Source organism: Aristolochia californica, unplaced genomic scaffold, assembly GCF_029961685.1.
Source record: "Aristolochia californica isolate CCGP_79_NKW_82.1479 unplaced genomic scaffold, dmAriCali1.0.hap1 SCAF_12, whole genome shotgun sequence".
Lineage (NCBI taxonomy): Eukaryota > Viridiplantae > Streptophyta > Magnoliopsida > Piperales > Aristolochiaceae > Aristolochia > Aristolochia californica.
This window is the reverse complement of record NW_027181793.1, coordinates 18,787,917-18,804,623: the sequence shown is the minus strand read 5'-3', so window position 1 is coordinate 18,804,623 and position 16,707 is coordinate 18,787,917. Positions and strand designations below refer to the sequence as shown.

The 16,707-nt window shown below is 41.3% G+C and overlaps 1 protein-coding gene across 1 annotated transcript in view; it reads left to right on the top strand.

Moving 5' to 3' along the window:
• The first annotated feature begins 233 nt into the window (after window positions 1-233).
• The window catches only part of LOC137946425 (uncharacterized), a 31,015-nt gene continuing 14,541 nt past the window's right edge, over window positions 234-16,707 (top strand). Inside the window, exons 1-6 of the mRNA XM_068792706.1 lie at window positions 234-338; window positions 804-953; window positions 1,053-1,235; window positions 1,798-1,880; window positions 1,984-2,182; window positions 2,678-2,799. Of these exons, the coding sequence (XP_068648807.1) occupies window positions 255-338; window positions 804-953; window positions 1,053-1,235; window positions 1,798-1,880; window positions 1,984-2,182; window positions 2,678-2,799 (821 nt within the window). The 5' untranslated portion in view covers window positions 234-254. The remainder of the gene's footprint in view (window positions 339-803; window positions 954-1,052; window positions 1,236-1,797; window positions 1,881-1,983; window positions 2,183-2,677; window positions 2,800-16,707) is intronic.

The window sequence follows — 16,707 nt, the reverse complement described above, 5'->3', positions numbered from 1 at the left end:
TTAGAGAGTAATTCAAGGTTTGAAATCATATTTGGCTTTTTGGTTTTGAGGACAACAACATGGTGGCTTGGGTAATGGGGTGGTTGAATTTGATAATATTAATTTTTTTTAAATATCTTCAAATAAATTGTCAATAGAAATGGTCTTCAAAATGCCACGTGACGTGGTCCATTTAACTGAAAGCTGAAAGGTAGGCATATCGGAAATCAATCCATGCACTGCTGTATCTAGAGTTGGAACTTGAAGCTGCTTCAATGGCTGCTTGCCACTGCTTCTCTGGGAGAGAGCTTCTCCTGCCTCACCCTTTTCCTTTTTTGGGTACCAAAGGTCGTCACTTAGTAAGTGTTCAAAATGCTCCCTCCAATTTGTGTAAATCCCAGGTCGACTGTTTTGTGGCCACTTATTTTGGATTAAAGTTTGTGGGTGTAATTGATGGGATTATGCTAGACATTTCACCAGGAATTATTCACAACACTTTCTGAGCGTTTGCTAGTGATTTATTGCTTCTTGTTTTTCTCCTATTTTCTGTGGGTTTGACGTTTAATACTTCAATTTTGATATTTTAAAACGAAATGTAACTGATAGCCTCTAGTCGCGTTTTTTCCCTCTGTACCCGTTATTAGCTTCTTCGACTAGTTTGAGTCCTAAATTCAACTCCAAAAACATCTCAACACCTCTTAAGCGACCAATTCAATTCGTGGGTGTCTTTTATCTCTTTTCTTGGTGCCATTTATGTTCTTTTATTTGTGATATGTATTATTTCTTTTTAACTATTTACTCTTTGCTTTAATTTTCTGTTTCAGTCACTGGACAAATGTTTGAGTGGAACCCTTCGACCTTCATCTCCTTTATGTGTTGTTAGGGCGCTATTTTGGGGCCAAAAGAAGACGGTTGAACGTTATGAAATGGATATTTCCCTTGGCTCATATCCCCTGTCAGGGTCAGCATCAGAGGTGTTTTATTCTTTTTAATTGTCAGGGTCACTTGTTTTCAACTTTGTGTTTATTGACATTCATTTTTATCTATGCTTAACATTCTACATTCTAATACAGGGAGTCTTGCCCAGTGAGATTGAGCCCAAGAAAATTTTCATTTCGGTGGTTCCATCAGTTTGTGATGTTTCACCAAAGGACTGGGATGCCTGTGCAGTGGATTCGACAAGCCCTGAAAAGCTTAATCCTTTTCTTACTCATGCTTTTCTTTCAAGCCTAGAGGAGTCTGGTTGTGCTGTGAAGGTTAACAACATTCACTTTCTCTTTCTGCTTAAACAGAGATTAGCTACATTTATCTCCTACTCTTTTTCTGCTTTATACATGCTATCTATTTATTTTGTTATGAGGTCAAGAGAAGTACTAGGAGATTCGACTTTGGTACTAGTACAGTTAAATAATGTGTGATACTATAGATTGCATCATGATTGACTTGGATATAGATGCCTAGACATGTTGCATGTTGATCCAACTGCAACTCTTCTATTAGTTGTTGTTGTATGGAACACACGTCCTGTCATGCTTCTTGGTGTGCCTAGAGTTAGGAACTCTTTTTTCCCTTTCAATGTGGAGGAGAACTGGTCAACATTGACGGTGCTCATTGGAACATTTTTAGAAAAAATGATATTCAAATATACCAGATATTGAATGAAATGGTAGGTTGTGGAGTTATCTTACCCTTAAATTACTGACAGAGGTGGTAAGAATGAAGTATCCATATGCTCTGGGTGCTTTTTCTGTGTATGATTTCTGTGTACTGCCACTTGGAGCTTTTGGCATTTTTTGACATCATCTTTAAATATTTCAGGAGAGGGGATGGGTACCCTGTCATATCATTGCCAAAGATGAAAATGAAAATATTTTAGGTGTTGTTCCACTCTATCTTAAAAGGTTTAACATCATCTTCTGCGTAACAGCTTTTTTCCATTTTTCATTCCATCATTTGCTCCATGTACAAGTGTTGAACTATGATTAATTTCTTCTCAATTTGCAGTCATTCATATGGAGAATTTGTGTTTGACCATTCTTGGGCGGATGCCTATTATCGATATGGTGCTGAATATTATCCAAAATTACAATCTTGTGTTCCATTCACTCCTGTGACGGGTCACAGGGTTTTGGTGCGGGATACTTGGTATAAGGATCAGGTTTTTTTCATGTTGGTGTCTGCAATGAAGGATCTGGCTTCAAAGGTATCCATTAAACAAAGTGCAGTTGAAATGATATCAAATTTCTGAAACCATTGGAGATTCACTGACTAACAATTTGGCATTTCAAGACAGATCTGGATTTTCTTTCTCCTTACAAGTATATGTACTGCTTTTGTTTCCCTTAATTTACTAGAATATGTGAGACTTTTTGCAGAGGTTCTGGTCGTAGTCAGTTTTTGTTGTTAATCCTTTTTTTTGCACCTGGCCAGGATGGTTCCTGCATTACTTGATTTCAAGTTAATCTAAAACATGGTTGAGGCAGTTTTTGTTATGGATAAAAAAACATGCAGCGACTGCTTGATTTATCTATCCATCTATTTTTTCTTTTTTTCTTTTTTTCTTTTTTAAAGGTTATTCTTTACTAAAAACAAGGTTATTTCTTTAACTTATTTGTCTTTTTTGCTAGCAACAAATAGGACTTTATACTAGTTGCTTGACTTATTGGTCTGACAGTGGCTACCTGGTCTTATGGTATAGCTTCAGGTCTCCTCATTGCATGTGACTTTCTCAACGGAAAACGAGTGGCACAAAATGAAGGACGCTGGATTTCTTCAAAGAATGGGGATGCAGTACCACTGGCTGAATCGCAATTATAAGAAGTGAGTAATTGCCAAAATCATTCACACTTTTTTGTTTGTTTGTTTGAAATTACAAGTGTAGAGGGAGCTCGTAAAATTGCTAGCAATATGGAAAAGTATGGGGTAGAGGTGGAGGAAGACGCATTGGAATACTTTCACTCCAAGAGCTAATAGTTTGAACTTGGTCATCTACAACTAAAAGGTGACGTTTGATGCATCTGAGCATTTTGATGTTGAGGAGTCACATGGTAAAATATATTATGATGAACAAGGCCAAAATGATGAGGCGATATTATACGGTGATGTTTTTTTTTTGAAATGATGCTGAATTTTATTAAGAGAGCTCAAATGAGCAAATTACAAGAGGGGAAACTTTCCCAAACAATGAGAGATTGCTGGGAGGTTATGAATTTTGCCAATTTATCAGCCAAAGAATTGGTTGATCTAGGAACGAGGTTCCAATTATAATGAATAGACGACACAATGTCAGCAATACAATCAATGATTGGCCAGTGACTCCAAGGGGGGGAGCCTATCTTTTGAACACCAGCTGATGACAGTCTTTGAGTCTCCTTCGATAAGCAGCTTGCCATGAAGCAACTCTTTAAAGATTTGGAGACTGAATAGAAGAGCACTCACTTCAGCAGTATTTGAATCAGCAATACCCACCGGCCCAGCATAGGATAGAATAGGGTCTCCACTGCTGTCTCTGAAAACATCACCAGCTTCAGTCGGGCCAGGACAGCCTAAAGCACTGCCATCAAAATTGAGTTTGATGCAGTTGTAAGGGGGAGGATCCCAGGTGGCCATAACCGTATTCCTGTAAGGGCCAGCCATATGCGCGATCAAACCCCAATTTTCCCGAAGGAAAACGCCCGATAAAGAGGCAAACTCCTTCCTAGTATTAACCAACTCGAGATAAGGCCCACTGCCTGAGGAGCTGTATTATCCGGGGTGCTAGCCTTGGAGTTGAATCTCTGGTTATTTCGCTCGAGACATAGGCACCATGGGATATGTGCAAGGCATGCCAAGAGAATTATCTTGCCCAACCTAGGAAGGCGGATCCCCATAACCATCTCATAGGTGTCGAAAAGGTCCTGATGTAGCCCCATTTGGAGTCCAATCTTCTGAAATATCTTCATTTAGACTTGCCATGAAAAATCACAATGTAAGAGAACATGCTGGACTATCTCGTCGCACACACCACAAAGGGGACAAGTACGATCGGGGGTTGTGTAACATTTTTTATGGAGGTTATCAAAGGTGACGATTTGTTCCCTGATGGTTGTCCACACGAAAAATTTGATTGTACTAGGCGCTGAGAGCTTCCATGCCAGGTTTGCCTTGTGCTCATGCATGTTGTAATTTTGCTTTCTAATGTGAGAGTAGGTGGATGCAATTGTGAATTGGCCATTAATGTTGGGCTTCCATGTTAGTTTATCAACTACATGCTCACGAATAGTAATGCTGCTGACTTTGGAGAGGAGAAAGCAAAAAGCCGAAGTTTCCTCATCATTTAATCCCCAACGAAACGTGAGACTCCATGAGCGATCTCTCCAAGAATCAGCCACTGAGAAAGAGAGGTCCCTCGCCACCCTAGAGAGCCCTGGGAAGTCCTCGAAGAGGGGGCGGGGGCTGCACCATTCATCTGACCAAAAGAGGAGGGTCCTTCCATTGCCTGTGTGAAAGGAAGTTGCATCTCTGAATAATGGGAGGAGTTTTTGAATTGATTTCCATATCGGGGATAGGAGGCGAGTAGCGCCATCCTCCCTCCACCAGGCACTCGAAGGTTGAAGATAGAACCTGGCCATATCTCCCCATAAGCTGTTATGCTTGATGTTGAAGTTCCAGTAAGGGTATTGTTCATCTCCTTCGTAGGTCGGATGCCTAAACCACCCCAATTACGGGGCATACAAATATCCTTCCAACTCACTAAATGATATCTGAAAGTGTCCTCTGATCCTCTCTAGAGAGAACGTCGACAAATGGCGTCAATCCTGTTACAAATAGAGGCCGGACAGTGCATGAAGGATAATAAATAGTTTGGCAATCCTGCCAAACAAGACTTGAGGAGAGTGAGTCGCCTTGCAGTAGATAAAAGTTTGCCCTTTCAAGTAGCTAGTCTCTTATCAAATTTCTCAATAAGGGGAGACCAAAGCGTCGCCGAATGCCGAGAGTCAAAGAGTGGGAGTCCAAGATATGTAATTGGCAAATTTCCCACTGAGCACCCCAAATAGTCAGCCATACCCTGAAGCACAGGTAAGTCGATATGATAGCCTAGGAGGGTGGTTTTCTTCCAGTTAATGTTCTGACCAGAAGCCAATTCAAAAAGTCCCAACATAGCACAGTTTTCGGATCTGATCCATAGTGCCAACCCCAAAGCAAATGGTATCGTCTACAAACTGAAGGATCGACACATCAAAGGCTGGACAGTCTGTCGTGGGGAGGAGCCAACCCAAGTTCTTGGCCGAATAGATCAAAGATGATAGATATTCTGCTACTACATTGCAGAGCAAAGGGGAAAGGGGGTCTCCCTGCCTGATTCCCCCGGATCCCTTAAAATACCAGCAGGCTGTTCCGTTGAGAAGAACGGAGTAGCTTGTAGAGGAGACGCAACTTTGAATCCACAAACACCATTTTTCCCCGAATCCCATCTTCCCCAGGATAGTGTCCAGAAGCTTCCAATTAACTCTGTCAAAGGCTTTCTCAAAATCAAGCTTTAGGATGAATTTGGGAAGCTTTAAAGCCTTAAAATGGTGAATGAGCTCATGACATGCCATGGCCGAATCTAATATATTTCTTCCCTTGATAAAAGCACTTTGGCTATGATGAATGACAATAGGGAGAACCGCCCTGAGGCGATTGGGAAGGAGGCGCTCAAGCACTCTGGTGGTGAGACTGATCCGCCAGAAGTTAGATGGAAGTTTTGCCCCTTCTTTTTTAGGGATGAGGGCAATAAACGAAGCTCCGATGCTCCTATATCTGATGCCATGCTTATAGAATGAGTGAACTATGCAGGCAATATCGTCTCTGATGAAGGGCCAACATTGGAGATAGAATTCCCCGTTGAAACCATCTGGGCCTGGAGTAGATATCTACCATAATCGACCAATGATTGGAAACGACCCTATTGAGAACTTTGCCTGTGGCATTGCTGTATAATTGGAGTCAGTCGTTGTTGGCTATGAAGCAGTCAAGCTTGGAGAGGACGGGGGGTTGTCTACCATCTGACCAAGTGAAAATCTTCCCAGATAGGGTAACCTCATCAAGATCCCAGCTGCCAATAAAGTCTGCAAATAGCTTCGGAGGTAGTCATTCTCTGGGAGGGCGGGGATTTCTCATCGCAGAAGTGGGTTACGTTGAAATCCCCCACAAGCATCAGAGGAATGGGCCACCTCTGACAAGTCCTCAAAAGGTCATCCTAGAAGAGATGTCTCTCATGGTGTCTAGTAGGACTATACACACCCACAAGGCACCAAATGTTCCCCGATCTTTTGTCTCTCAGTTTGATTCCAAGGGAATAAGTGCCACAACAACGATCGAGCACCTCAATGGTATTAGTATCCCACACCATTAGATTGCCGCCAGCAGATTCAATCGCATCCATAGAAATCCATCCAGGCTCCTTAAGAGGCCACAACTCGCGGATATATCCAAGGGGCAGATAAGCTGCCTTGGTTTCTTGAAAAATAGCAACATTTGCCTTGGTAGAGGCAAGGAGGTCCCGAACTGAGGCACGACGACGCACGGATCCAATTCCACGAACATTCCAAGAGAGAATGATCATTGATCACTAGTCTTCTTTTTGAACTTCTCAGACAGGTGATTATCTCCCCGGAGGGGCTCCGTGTAGACGGTGCCCATCACCTTGGCAAGTTCCACTATCTGGGACCAGATTTTTGGGTCAAATTTTTGCTGTTCTATATGAAGAGCAGCCACATAATTCTGAGCTCTTTCACCCGGCTCTAGAAAAATGAAGTCCCCTATCTCTGGATTGCAGGGGTATCTAGTAGTAACATTGGGACCACCCTGGAGAAGCTGTTTCGGTTGACCTCTATTCCGGCGCTAGTAGGTGGCAAGGGGAGGAGGAGAAGGAATTTTGGAGTGAGAATTTCTCGGAGGTGGTGGAGGGGAAGAGTTCATTATCTGAGTGGTGGTTTGAGGGGTGTGAGGACTGGGATAGATTTATAGGAAGGCCCGCGGGGCTTTTAATGGGGTGTGTGTGTGTGTATGTGGTTATTTCGGGGGATAAAGTGGGAGGGTGAATGGCAACTATAGGTATCTAGGGGTTGGGATAGATTCTATCTGGGATAAAATCTGTGGTGGGTTGAGATGGGTGGGTGGTATAGTAGGCTGGAGGGAGGGACTATCAAGGAGGCAGCTAGAATAGCAGCAGTGCCAGCTATAAGACTGGCTGGTTTAGGACGCATCTGCTAGGGAGAAGAAATCGGGGTTGCTGCTCTCAATGTGTGGACAAGCTGCGGAGAATCTCTGGATTTAGCTGCAGGACTCGAGGTCACATTTCTGAAGTCTTCCATATCTGCCAACTCAATACGGATCTAGAATCAGGCATTATCCACCATAATGCATCGGAAGTAGTGTCCTTCACAAGGACGAATAAGATTGATGAGGATCCGGGCCTCATCAAGGCGATGCCAGTGTTAAGAGGGTCCAGAGCAATTATGGCCCCAAACTCCGAGATGATGCTAATGAAAACCTAATTGTGCAAAAGTTCCGCAGGGAGGCCGGTGACTGTAGCCCATTGCCCAAATTGACTAGAAGGAGGCGAGGGGAGCCATTCTGATATCCCAATGATGCCCAAGGGGGTGTGGGGTGTGAGAGCAAGGGCCACAAAAGACTCTTGCTGGGTTTCAAAATGAACAAGCCAGGATTGGGGGTTGAGGTAGGAAATTCTGGGTGTGTAGGGGAGGTGAAGATCATCAGTCAGCCATTGAAGGATGCTGGATTTGACGATACTAGGGGAGGTGTGGACTAGGATATAGTGGGCCAGAGATTATGGAGCAAGTTGAGAGGGATTTGGGTGGTTTTGGATTTTTCTGAGTGAAGAAGGCGTGTTGGGACATGGTGGTCTGAAAAGAGGTTCTGAATAGCTGGGTTAGGGGGTTTCGAAGGAAGGGGAGGGCTGATTGGAGGGAGAGGTGGGCTCGGAAATAGGGGGGGGGGGGGGGGGGGGGGGGGGAGGAGGCTCGGGTGTTGCAGCTAGAGCTGGGGGCTCCCCCTACCGGAGAGAGGCTCCGGATGGCTTCTACGAACTCCTTCTAGCCAAATTCCGAGTTGGTGGCCTCGGGAATATAGATCTTGGCGAGCATTGTTGGGCCACGCCGATGGATGACACGACACTCTCTTCGTCCCCGAAAGGAGCTCACCAACAGGAAGAAAATCGAATCCCGTGTCCAAAGTTCACGGGTTCAATTGGCTTCATTCTTGATTCCTTGGAACTGAAAGACGAAGTTTGAAATGGCTTCCATCGGAACACAGATGAAGGACATCTTTGATCCGATGGTAGAGGAGATGCGAATCACCTGTTTGGAGCTCCGGGCGACTATCTCCACTGTAACTCTGTTCTTTCTGTAATTGAAACGGAAAGGATGATTCCTCTTCTTTTGCTGAGAAATCGTCTTCTAGCTGGCGTCGAAACCTTTCGTAGGAGGTTCTGGTGGCTCGTCAGAGGGGAGCTCCGAGGTTTCCAAGCGTCTGGAGTGACATTTTTCTAGGTCGGATCTTATGTGTCTTCTCGGTGAGACGATATCTTTCCGTCGATCAGTGTCGAAGAAGGTGGTTGTGTCCTTGCTGTAAGTCTGTCGTCGTGGGTTCTGGTCACGGGCCGTGGGGATGGTGACTGGAGAAGGGTCCCGGCTCATTTTCGAAAATCAGCACACGTTACATGTTTCTCCGGTGCACAATATGCGTCGATCCGGTGCACGTTATGTGTAACGTTTCTCTTCTCTCAATTTTCATGCAAATCGCCTCCGAAATCGCCTCTCACGTCACTCTCGCTCTCACTCTCAATTGTTTTTTCTTTTTATATGGTGATGTTGGAGGGACCTTTGTTGTTTGTAGAAGTTTATTCATTTGACAAGGGTCAAATGATGACTGGTTGAGGATCAACATTTTTTTTACTACATATAGTATGACTATAAAAATTCGTTCGTTTATTATAAATGGGGGTGGTTGTGGAAACACTATATCTGAAGAGGTTATCCATAAGCTTAAAATTGCACACAAAACCCCACCTGAAACCATACACATCACATTAGTTAAAAAAGGGGTTGAAGTCAGTGTTACGAAGAAGTGTTTGATTAATTTTTCCATTGACAATAGATACATTAATGAAGTACTTTGTGAGGTAATACAAATGGATGCATGTCATACATTATTGGGATATCCTTGATAATATTTTTTTTTGATAAAAGTGATAACATCCTTGGTAATATGACAGGCAGATTGTTCACGATGGAAAGATTAATTGTCACACCTTTGAAAGATAGATTATAAATAGTGGTACAACCCTCTCGTCCTTGAATATGACTCTTTCTAGTGGGTGGGCTTATAATATATTAAATGAAAGGGACTTTGAATGAGAAATGGATGATGTTGGGTTTTGCTTTATTGTCTTTATAAAAGAAATCCAAGCTTCAGAGCATGAAATTTCAAATGAAATTAGGGAACTACTAGAAGAGTTCGAAGGTATCTTTCTTGATGATTTATTGGCACAATACCAAATTTCAGCAACCTCAATCAAGATAATTCTGTCTTGAATAGAGAGAAAACGTGTAGTAGAAGAGAGAGAATAACATTGGATGGATTTGAAAAGGGTTGGTTCCAATTTGAGGGGAACTGGATCTCCTTCAGCTTTGAAAATTCAGAGTGTTTGGCGTCAAATTAGTTTGGCTTGAAATTAACCAGACTGATCTTTTTATTAGCATAAACTTGTGGGTATACAGTTTACTACAATGCCCTTATTAACTTATTTCCAATAAAATAAAAAGTTAGACAAAAATACTCCCATGCTAGAATTTCAATGCTAAAAACATATAATTAAGTGCTAAAACATATAAACGTATCATTCTACACCCCCTTCAATGTACTTTGTCCTTAAGGTTTGGAATAAAAAATGGATATTGCTAGTGGAAATGTTCTTGGGTCTCCCATGTGGCATTGTAATTAGGAAGATGCTTCCACTTCATCAATACATTCCGAAGGCGCCCAAATTTGCTTGGATATAGGAAGCGGTTGGAATTGTCCCACTGTGAAGGTTGTTTCATACTTCTCTTACTACCATGTGTCACCAGCAGCCACAAAATTCTGCACATCCTTCATGAGCTGAGACCAAAAAAAAAATAGTGCTAGTATGTCTTGAATTCACCTTCATGTTCTGCAGGAAGAGAAAAATGAAATTCTATTGAGTAATGCCTGATGCAGAAGATCATCCTCGGTCACATACAGATGTCTGTTGTAGAACAAGAGATTCTGCTGAACTCGATAAGAGGCCATTTTGCTGTTGTTGTTTCTGTTGTCAGACTATACAAATCAACTCGAGCACTTTAACTTCTTGCAAATAAGCAGTACACCAGTTATCCCCTTAAGCTGAAGTGCTAGACAAAACCAGTGGCAATAAAAAATGAAAGGCTCTGCGAGATAGAGCATCCTCCTCAAAGTTTTTGGTATCCTTCTAACATATAATCTCATAGTCATAGCCCAAAAGTTTCACCAACCAATGCTCTTACTTGTCAGAACTAATCTGCTGGCCAAACAAGTACTACAAAGAGGTGTGATTTGTCAAAATTTGAAATCAGCGGCCTAGCAAATAAGGCTGCCAATGTTGCATAGCCAAAACCGCAATTAACATTTCTTTCTCATAGGTCGATTACATTTATGATGCTCCTTTAATGCCCTGTTGATAAAAAAATTGGATGGCCCTCTAGACTTGACACGTTGCCAATACTTGTGGGAGTGCATAAAAGCTGTCTGCTCTATGTCTTGTGGTGCCATACGAATTTGGTGGTACCTTCATAAGAGATCGAACTTGGAAAACATTTTGGTGCTATGCTATTAATCAATTAATTCCTCTATAGATGGAATAGGAAATTTATCCTTCAAAGTAATAGCATTTAAACCCTATAATCAATGTAGAAATGTCAACTACCGTCCTCTTTGTATTTTGAGAAGACAATGAAGAATAAGGGTTGTTAATGGCCCAAAAACGTTCTGCATCAAGCATCTTGTGAACAAATCTTTCAACTTCAGTTGTTTGGATATGAGGGTAGCAGTGAGGCCAAACATTGTCTAGTGGTGCCCTGGTATGGCCTTCGTAACTGCCTCAGCCCTCACTGTTTTCATGGGTTGATTTTGAACCTATTTCTCGTGGCTCTTCAATTTGCGACCTAACGGACCTGCTTGCCAAAGTATGATTGGACATAGGTGCAATATTTTTCAGTAATTATAAGAGCCGGACGATGCAGCCAACAGTTATGCAGTCTTTGTGGTAGCTTGGCGCATCCTCTTTCTGTGGCCAATTTGTGGTCTATGTGGGGGTGGAAGTGGTCTTGGGTTCATCCCCAGGTTCTGGAGGATATTAAGCTTCTCATTCTATACCTTCATCAGCCTTATCACCTATATCATAGTTTTAGAAGTACAAGAGCTAACATCTGTAGCCAACTCGACTTTCTGGTCCTCCCAAGTGTTGCGGTAATCAACAAATTGTTCAACTCTCTTGATCCTTGAAGTGGGATCATCATGATTTACAAATGTTGGGTTGTTGAGTTTCATAATCCTTGTGCTATTAGCAGCTGTTTGGTTGTCCTTAGTCAAGCTTGCATGTCAAGGCTACACAGACCCCTATCTTGCAGAGTCGCCCATTTCTTAATCAAATCTTCCAATTCTGTAAATTTGGCTTCAAGTGATTGAGCCAATGTGTCTAACTTCACTTGGACCCCCTTAAGCCCCTCATCTAACTTATCAAAAAGTGTGGCCAAGGATTACAAAAACCTCCTGGAAGGCCTACAAATCCCTTAATCGAACAATCTGTCCTCAAGCTCTTCCTCTCATGACTCTACAAGTACCCACAGTTGCAAATTGTCCGTTTTGATACCAATTGGTAAGATTTCAACGATCTCAAATCAGGATAATTGTGTCTTGAATAGAGAGAAAACGTGTAGTGGAAGAGGGAGATAATGGTTTCGAATGGATTTGAAAGTGTGTTGTTTCCAATTCGAGAAGGAATCTGATCTCCTTAAGTTCTGAAAATTCAAAGAGAGTTCGGTGTCAAATTAGTCTGCCCTGAAATTGGCACATTTCAATGCTAACTGCTAAAGCACATTTACCAGCAGGTTTACTACCTCTAAGAGACATACTTGTCCCAGGGGTTGCTTTACTAAACAGGCCACACCATTGCATGAGTCCAGAAGAACATGAGGAATTGCAAAGGCAAGAGAAGTTATTACAGAAAGGGTATATCTGGCCCAACCTTCTCCCTTGTGCAGTCCTGACTTTATTGGTTCCAAAAAGGGATTGTACTTAGAAGATGTGTGTTGATACTCGAGCTATCATTAAAATCATTGTGAAATATAGATTTCTTATTCCGCGCCTTTTTGACATGTTGGATCAACTTTGTGGGGGCATGGATCTTTTCTGAAATAGATCTCAAAAGCGAATACCATCAGATAATGATCAAACCAGGGGATGCATGGAAGACGACATTGAAAATAAGCGAAGGTTTATATGTGTGGTTGATCATGCCATTTGGCCTTTCTAATGTTCCTTCAACCTTCGTGCAAGCTATGACACAACTCCTACAACCCTTTATTGGGAGGTTCCTTGTATATTTTGCTACGATATTTTGGTTTTAGTTGCTACTACTAGCGAATACTTCCAGTACCTTCAAGAGTTGTTTACTGTTTTTCACAGAGAAATATTTTGGAAACCACAAGAAATACAGTTTCATGACCACCCAAAGCAATATCCTTAGGTTCTGAAGTATCTAGAGGAGATTGATGACAACAAGGTTCAAGCTATTGCTGCGTGGTGTACCAAAATCTATAACAGAAATTCAAAGTTTCCATGGCCTTGCTTCCTTGTACCATTGGTCCATCAAAGATTTTAGTACCACTAATTGATTGTTTGATGGCAAAAGACAAATTCCGATGGACTCTAGAGGCACAACATCAAGGCAAAGTTGGGGATTGCATTGGTACTTACCCTCCCTAATTTTGATCTTCTTTTTTAATTTGGACGTGATGCTTCAAAGGTAGGAATAGGTACTGTGTCTTCACACAGCTGAAGAAGCCCATTGCTTATTTCAATGAGAAGTTTTGTGGACCTCAGTTGAATTAAAACACTTATGATGTGTAATTGTTTGTAGACATGGCAAATAGGTTCATTATTTGCCAGAATTCAATTCTACACATAAATACAAGGCAGGGGAACACAATAGGGTAGCTGATGCCCTTAGTTGCAAGGCTGCATTAATATCCTTGTCACAATTGAAGGTTTTTGGATTAGCATGTATGTGGTTGATTCAGATTTTTTCTTCTACATATTTTTTGAACGGGTTGAAAGAAGGATTAATGATATTCAATGGGTATCTTTTTTAGAGGTAATCGTTCACGTGTTCCTAATTGTTCTTGGAGATTTTTTTTTTTTTTTTGGAAGTGTTTAATCTTACAAGAGTTGCGTGGAGAAGGACATTTTGGCCAAACTATTGGCCAAAACTAAAAAGGGATGTGGAAAGTTATGTTAGTAGGTGTTCCATTTACCTACAAACTCGTAGTGAAGCTTCTAATGCTGGCTTCTATATGCCATTGCCGTTTCCTTTTAAGTCATGGACAGATTTGAGTATGGATTTCAGGCTTTTGCTACCAAGAACTGCTAGACAACATGATGATATTCTGATAGTAGTTGAAAGTTGAAATTCAGCAGTGCCCGCCATTCATAAACAGATCAGCAGACTGAAGTAGTGAACAAGAGCGACCTACTAAAATTGACAAATAATTGGGACACTTTGTTGCTACTTGCAGGGCTTTATTATATCAGGTGGTCTATGGGTATAATTTATGTGGTCCCTTTGAATTAACCTAACTTCTAATTTTAGCAAGTCGGGTTCATAAAGTGGATGATATAGTGAGTTGAATGGAGATCTTTCTAAAGAGGTAAAATCTGGGTTGGAATTTGCCAATGAGGTTTACTAAGAAAAGCAAATAAACGCAAAAAACAGGTGTTATATGAAGTAGGATACTTTGCTTGGGTGGTCTTGTTTCTTTACTGTTGTCCTGCTGATGGTCCTAGAAAGCCATTGAATAGGAAGTTTGGCCCATGTGAGATTTTTGAAAAAAGTTAATGATAATGCATATCTTGTGCATTTTCCCCTTGATGTAAAAAATTTAGATATCTTTAATTTCAAACGCTTAGATCCCTATCATGGAGAAAATTATGTTATCGATATTCCGGACTTGAGGACGAGTTCTCCTCAATGAGGGGAGTTTGATGCAGTCCGAAATGTCATTAAGGAGCAAGAGATGTGACATGAAATGTCAAAGGAAAAAGAAGTGGAAAATATACAGTTTGAAGAACTTGAAGGAGAATCTGAAAAGACAAGCTTTCAAAAAGTCAGGCTAAGAAGATCTTGCCATATTGCTGAGAAGACAGCTTCTCAGATATAAAATATTGATATATTTCATCTTTACATTAGGCCAATAAGTGCAAGGAGTTACTTTCTTGCACAAAAAGATATTTTGGTTATTTGCCTTAGTTGGCAGAGTTATTTATGTCTTTATTTCTGTTTTAAAGTTCTTAGCTGATATGTGCATTACTTATTTTTAAATTGGGTCGAAGGCCCTATCCCAAAATGACTAGCCAACTTAGGAAACCTCTTTACCAACTAATAAACTCAAGATCTTTGTACTCACTAATCTATGTGAGACTATTCCTTAACACTCCCTCTCACGTGTAGACCATCTTTTGTGGCTCTACGAGTGGATAATTTAGGAGTAGGCAGTTTAAGTGTAGGCCCTCTTTTGTGGCTCTACTAGTGGATAGTTTTTAGGTGTTGGCCCTCTTTTGTGGTTCTACCAATAGATATTTTTTAGGTGTACCCTTCAAGTACTTCAAAATCCTCTGAGCAGCTTCTAAATCGACTTGTTGAGGATTTTCCATGAACTGGCTCATAACTCCCACAACAAATGAAATATCCGGCTTGGTAACTGTAGCATAGATCAGTTTACCTACTAACCGTCGGTATTGAGTTTTATCCTTGAGTATAGGACCTTGGGTATCATGTAGATTATGATTAACTTCCATCGGGGTGTCTATAGGTTTAGCACCTAATAAACCATACTCCTGTAACATATCCAATATATATTTTCTCTGAGAAAGAACAATACCTCGCTTGCTCGAGCGACTTCAATGCCAAGAAAGTACTTGAGATAGCCCAAATCCTTTGTCTGAAAATGTGTGGCCTGATATTGTTTAACTTCTGTAATACCATCAAGATCATCACCAGATAACACAATGTCATCCACATAGACAACCAAAATCACCACACCGGTCTTCCTTTTAAGTAGGAATATAGAATGATCACAATGACTCCTATATAATCCAAATTGTAGTACCTCATCACTAAACTTTTCAAACCAGGCCCATGGACTCTGTTTAAGTCCATAAATAGCCTTCTGTAGCACCTTTTCTGTCTCCCCCTGAGCAACATACCCAGGAAGTTGCTCCATATACACTTCCTCATGTAGATCACCATATAAAAAGGTATTCTTCACATCGAGTTGAAAGAGAGGCCAACCCTTATAAACAACCACAAATATTAAGATAAGTACTGAAGTAAGTCGGGCCACAGGAGAGAATGTCTCAAAGACATCAATTCCAAAAGTCTGCATATACCCTTTACCAGTCGAGCTTTGTACCGTTCAATAGAGCCATTAACATTATATTTGATAGTATAAACCCAACGACACCCCATAATAGCTGCTCCTGCAGGTGGATCACATGGATTCCATGTTCCCCGAGACACCAAAGCACTCATCTCATCATCCATAGCTTGTTTCCATTCTGGAGAGCACAATGCTTCCTGCGTTGAACGAGGTATATGGGAAATAGATAATGACATGACAAAGGACTTGAAGGATGGGGACAAAAAATCAAGTGACACATATTTAGATATCGGATGAGAAGTACAAGACCGCTTACCTTTTCGTAGACTAATAGGCAGGTCCAAATCATAGACAACAGAATCTGCAAGCAACGAGGAAGTTGGTGGATCATGAGAAGAGAGCTCTGTAGAGGTATCTGCTGGAGGCACTATAGGAGTACGAGAGCGACGACTGTAAACATGAAGAGGCAATGAAGAACTCGATGACGCTGATACATCCAAAACTGCAATAGGAATAGGACAGTTTGAAGGAGATTCAGGTGATACAGGAAGCTCAGTAGATGATAAAAAATATGGACTATATTCAAAAAAGGTCACATCGGGCTAACACATATGTTTTCCGTCGAATAGGATCATAACATTTGTACCCTTTTTGTTGACGAGAATATCCCAAAAAAACACATTTGACAGACCGAGGTGACAACTTATCGATCGAAGTTCCAAGCATATGAACAAAATAGGTACATCCAAAAATACGAGGAACCACACCAAACAATTTACAATTGGGTTTTAAAACCTGAAGTGGAACTTGACCACTCAAAACAGTTGAGGGCATACGATTAACCAAGTAGCACGAAGTTAAAACTGCATCTCCCCAAAAAGATTTAGGAACATTCATATGCAATAATAGTGTCCTTGTAACCTCAAGGAGATGTCTATTTTTATGTTCAGCCACTCCATTTTGTTGTGGTGTATAAGGGCAGGATGTTTGATGGGTAATACCATGAGAATCACAAAATACTGAAAATTTATGG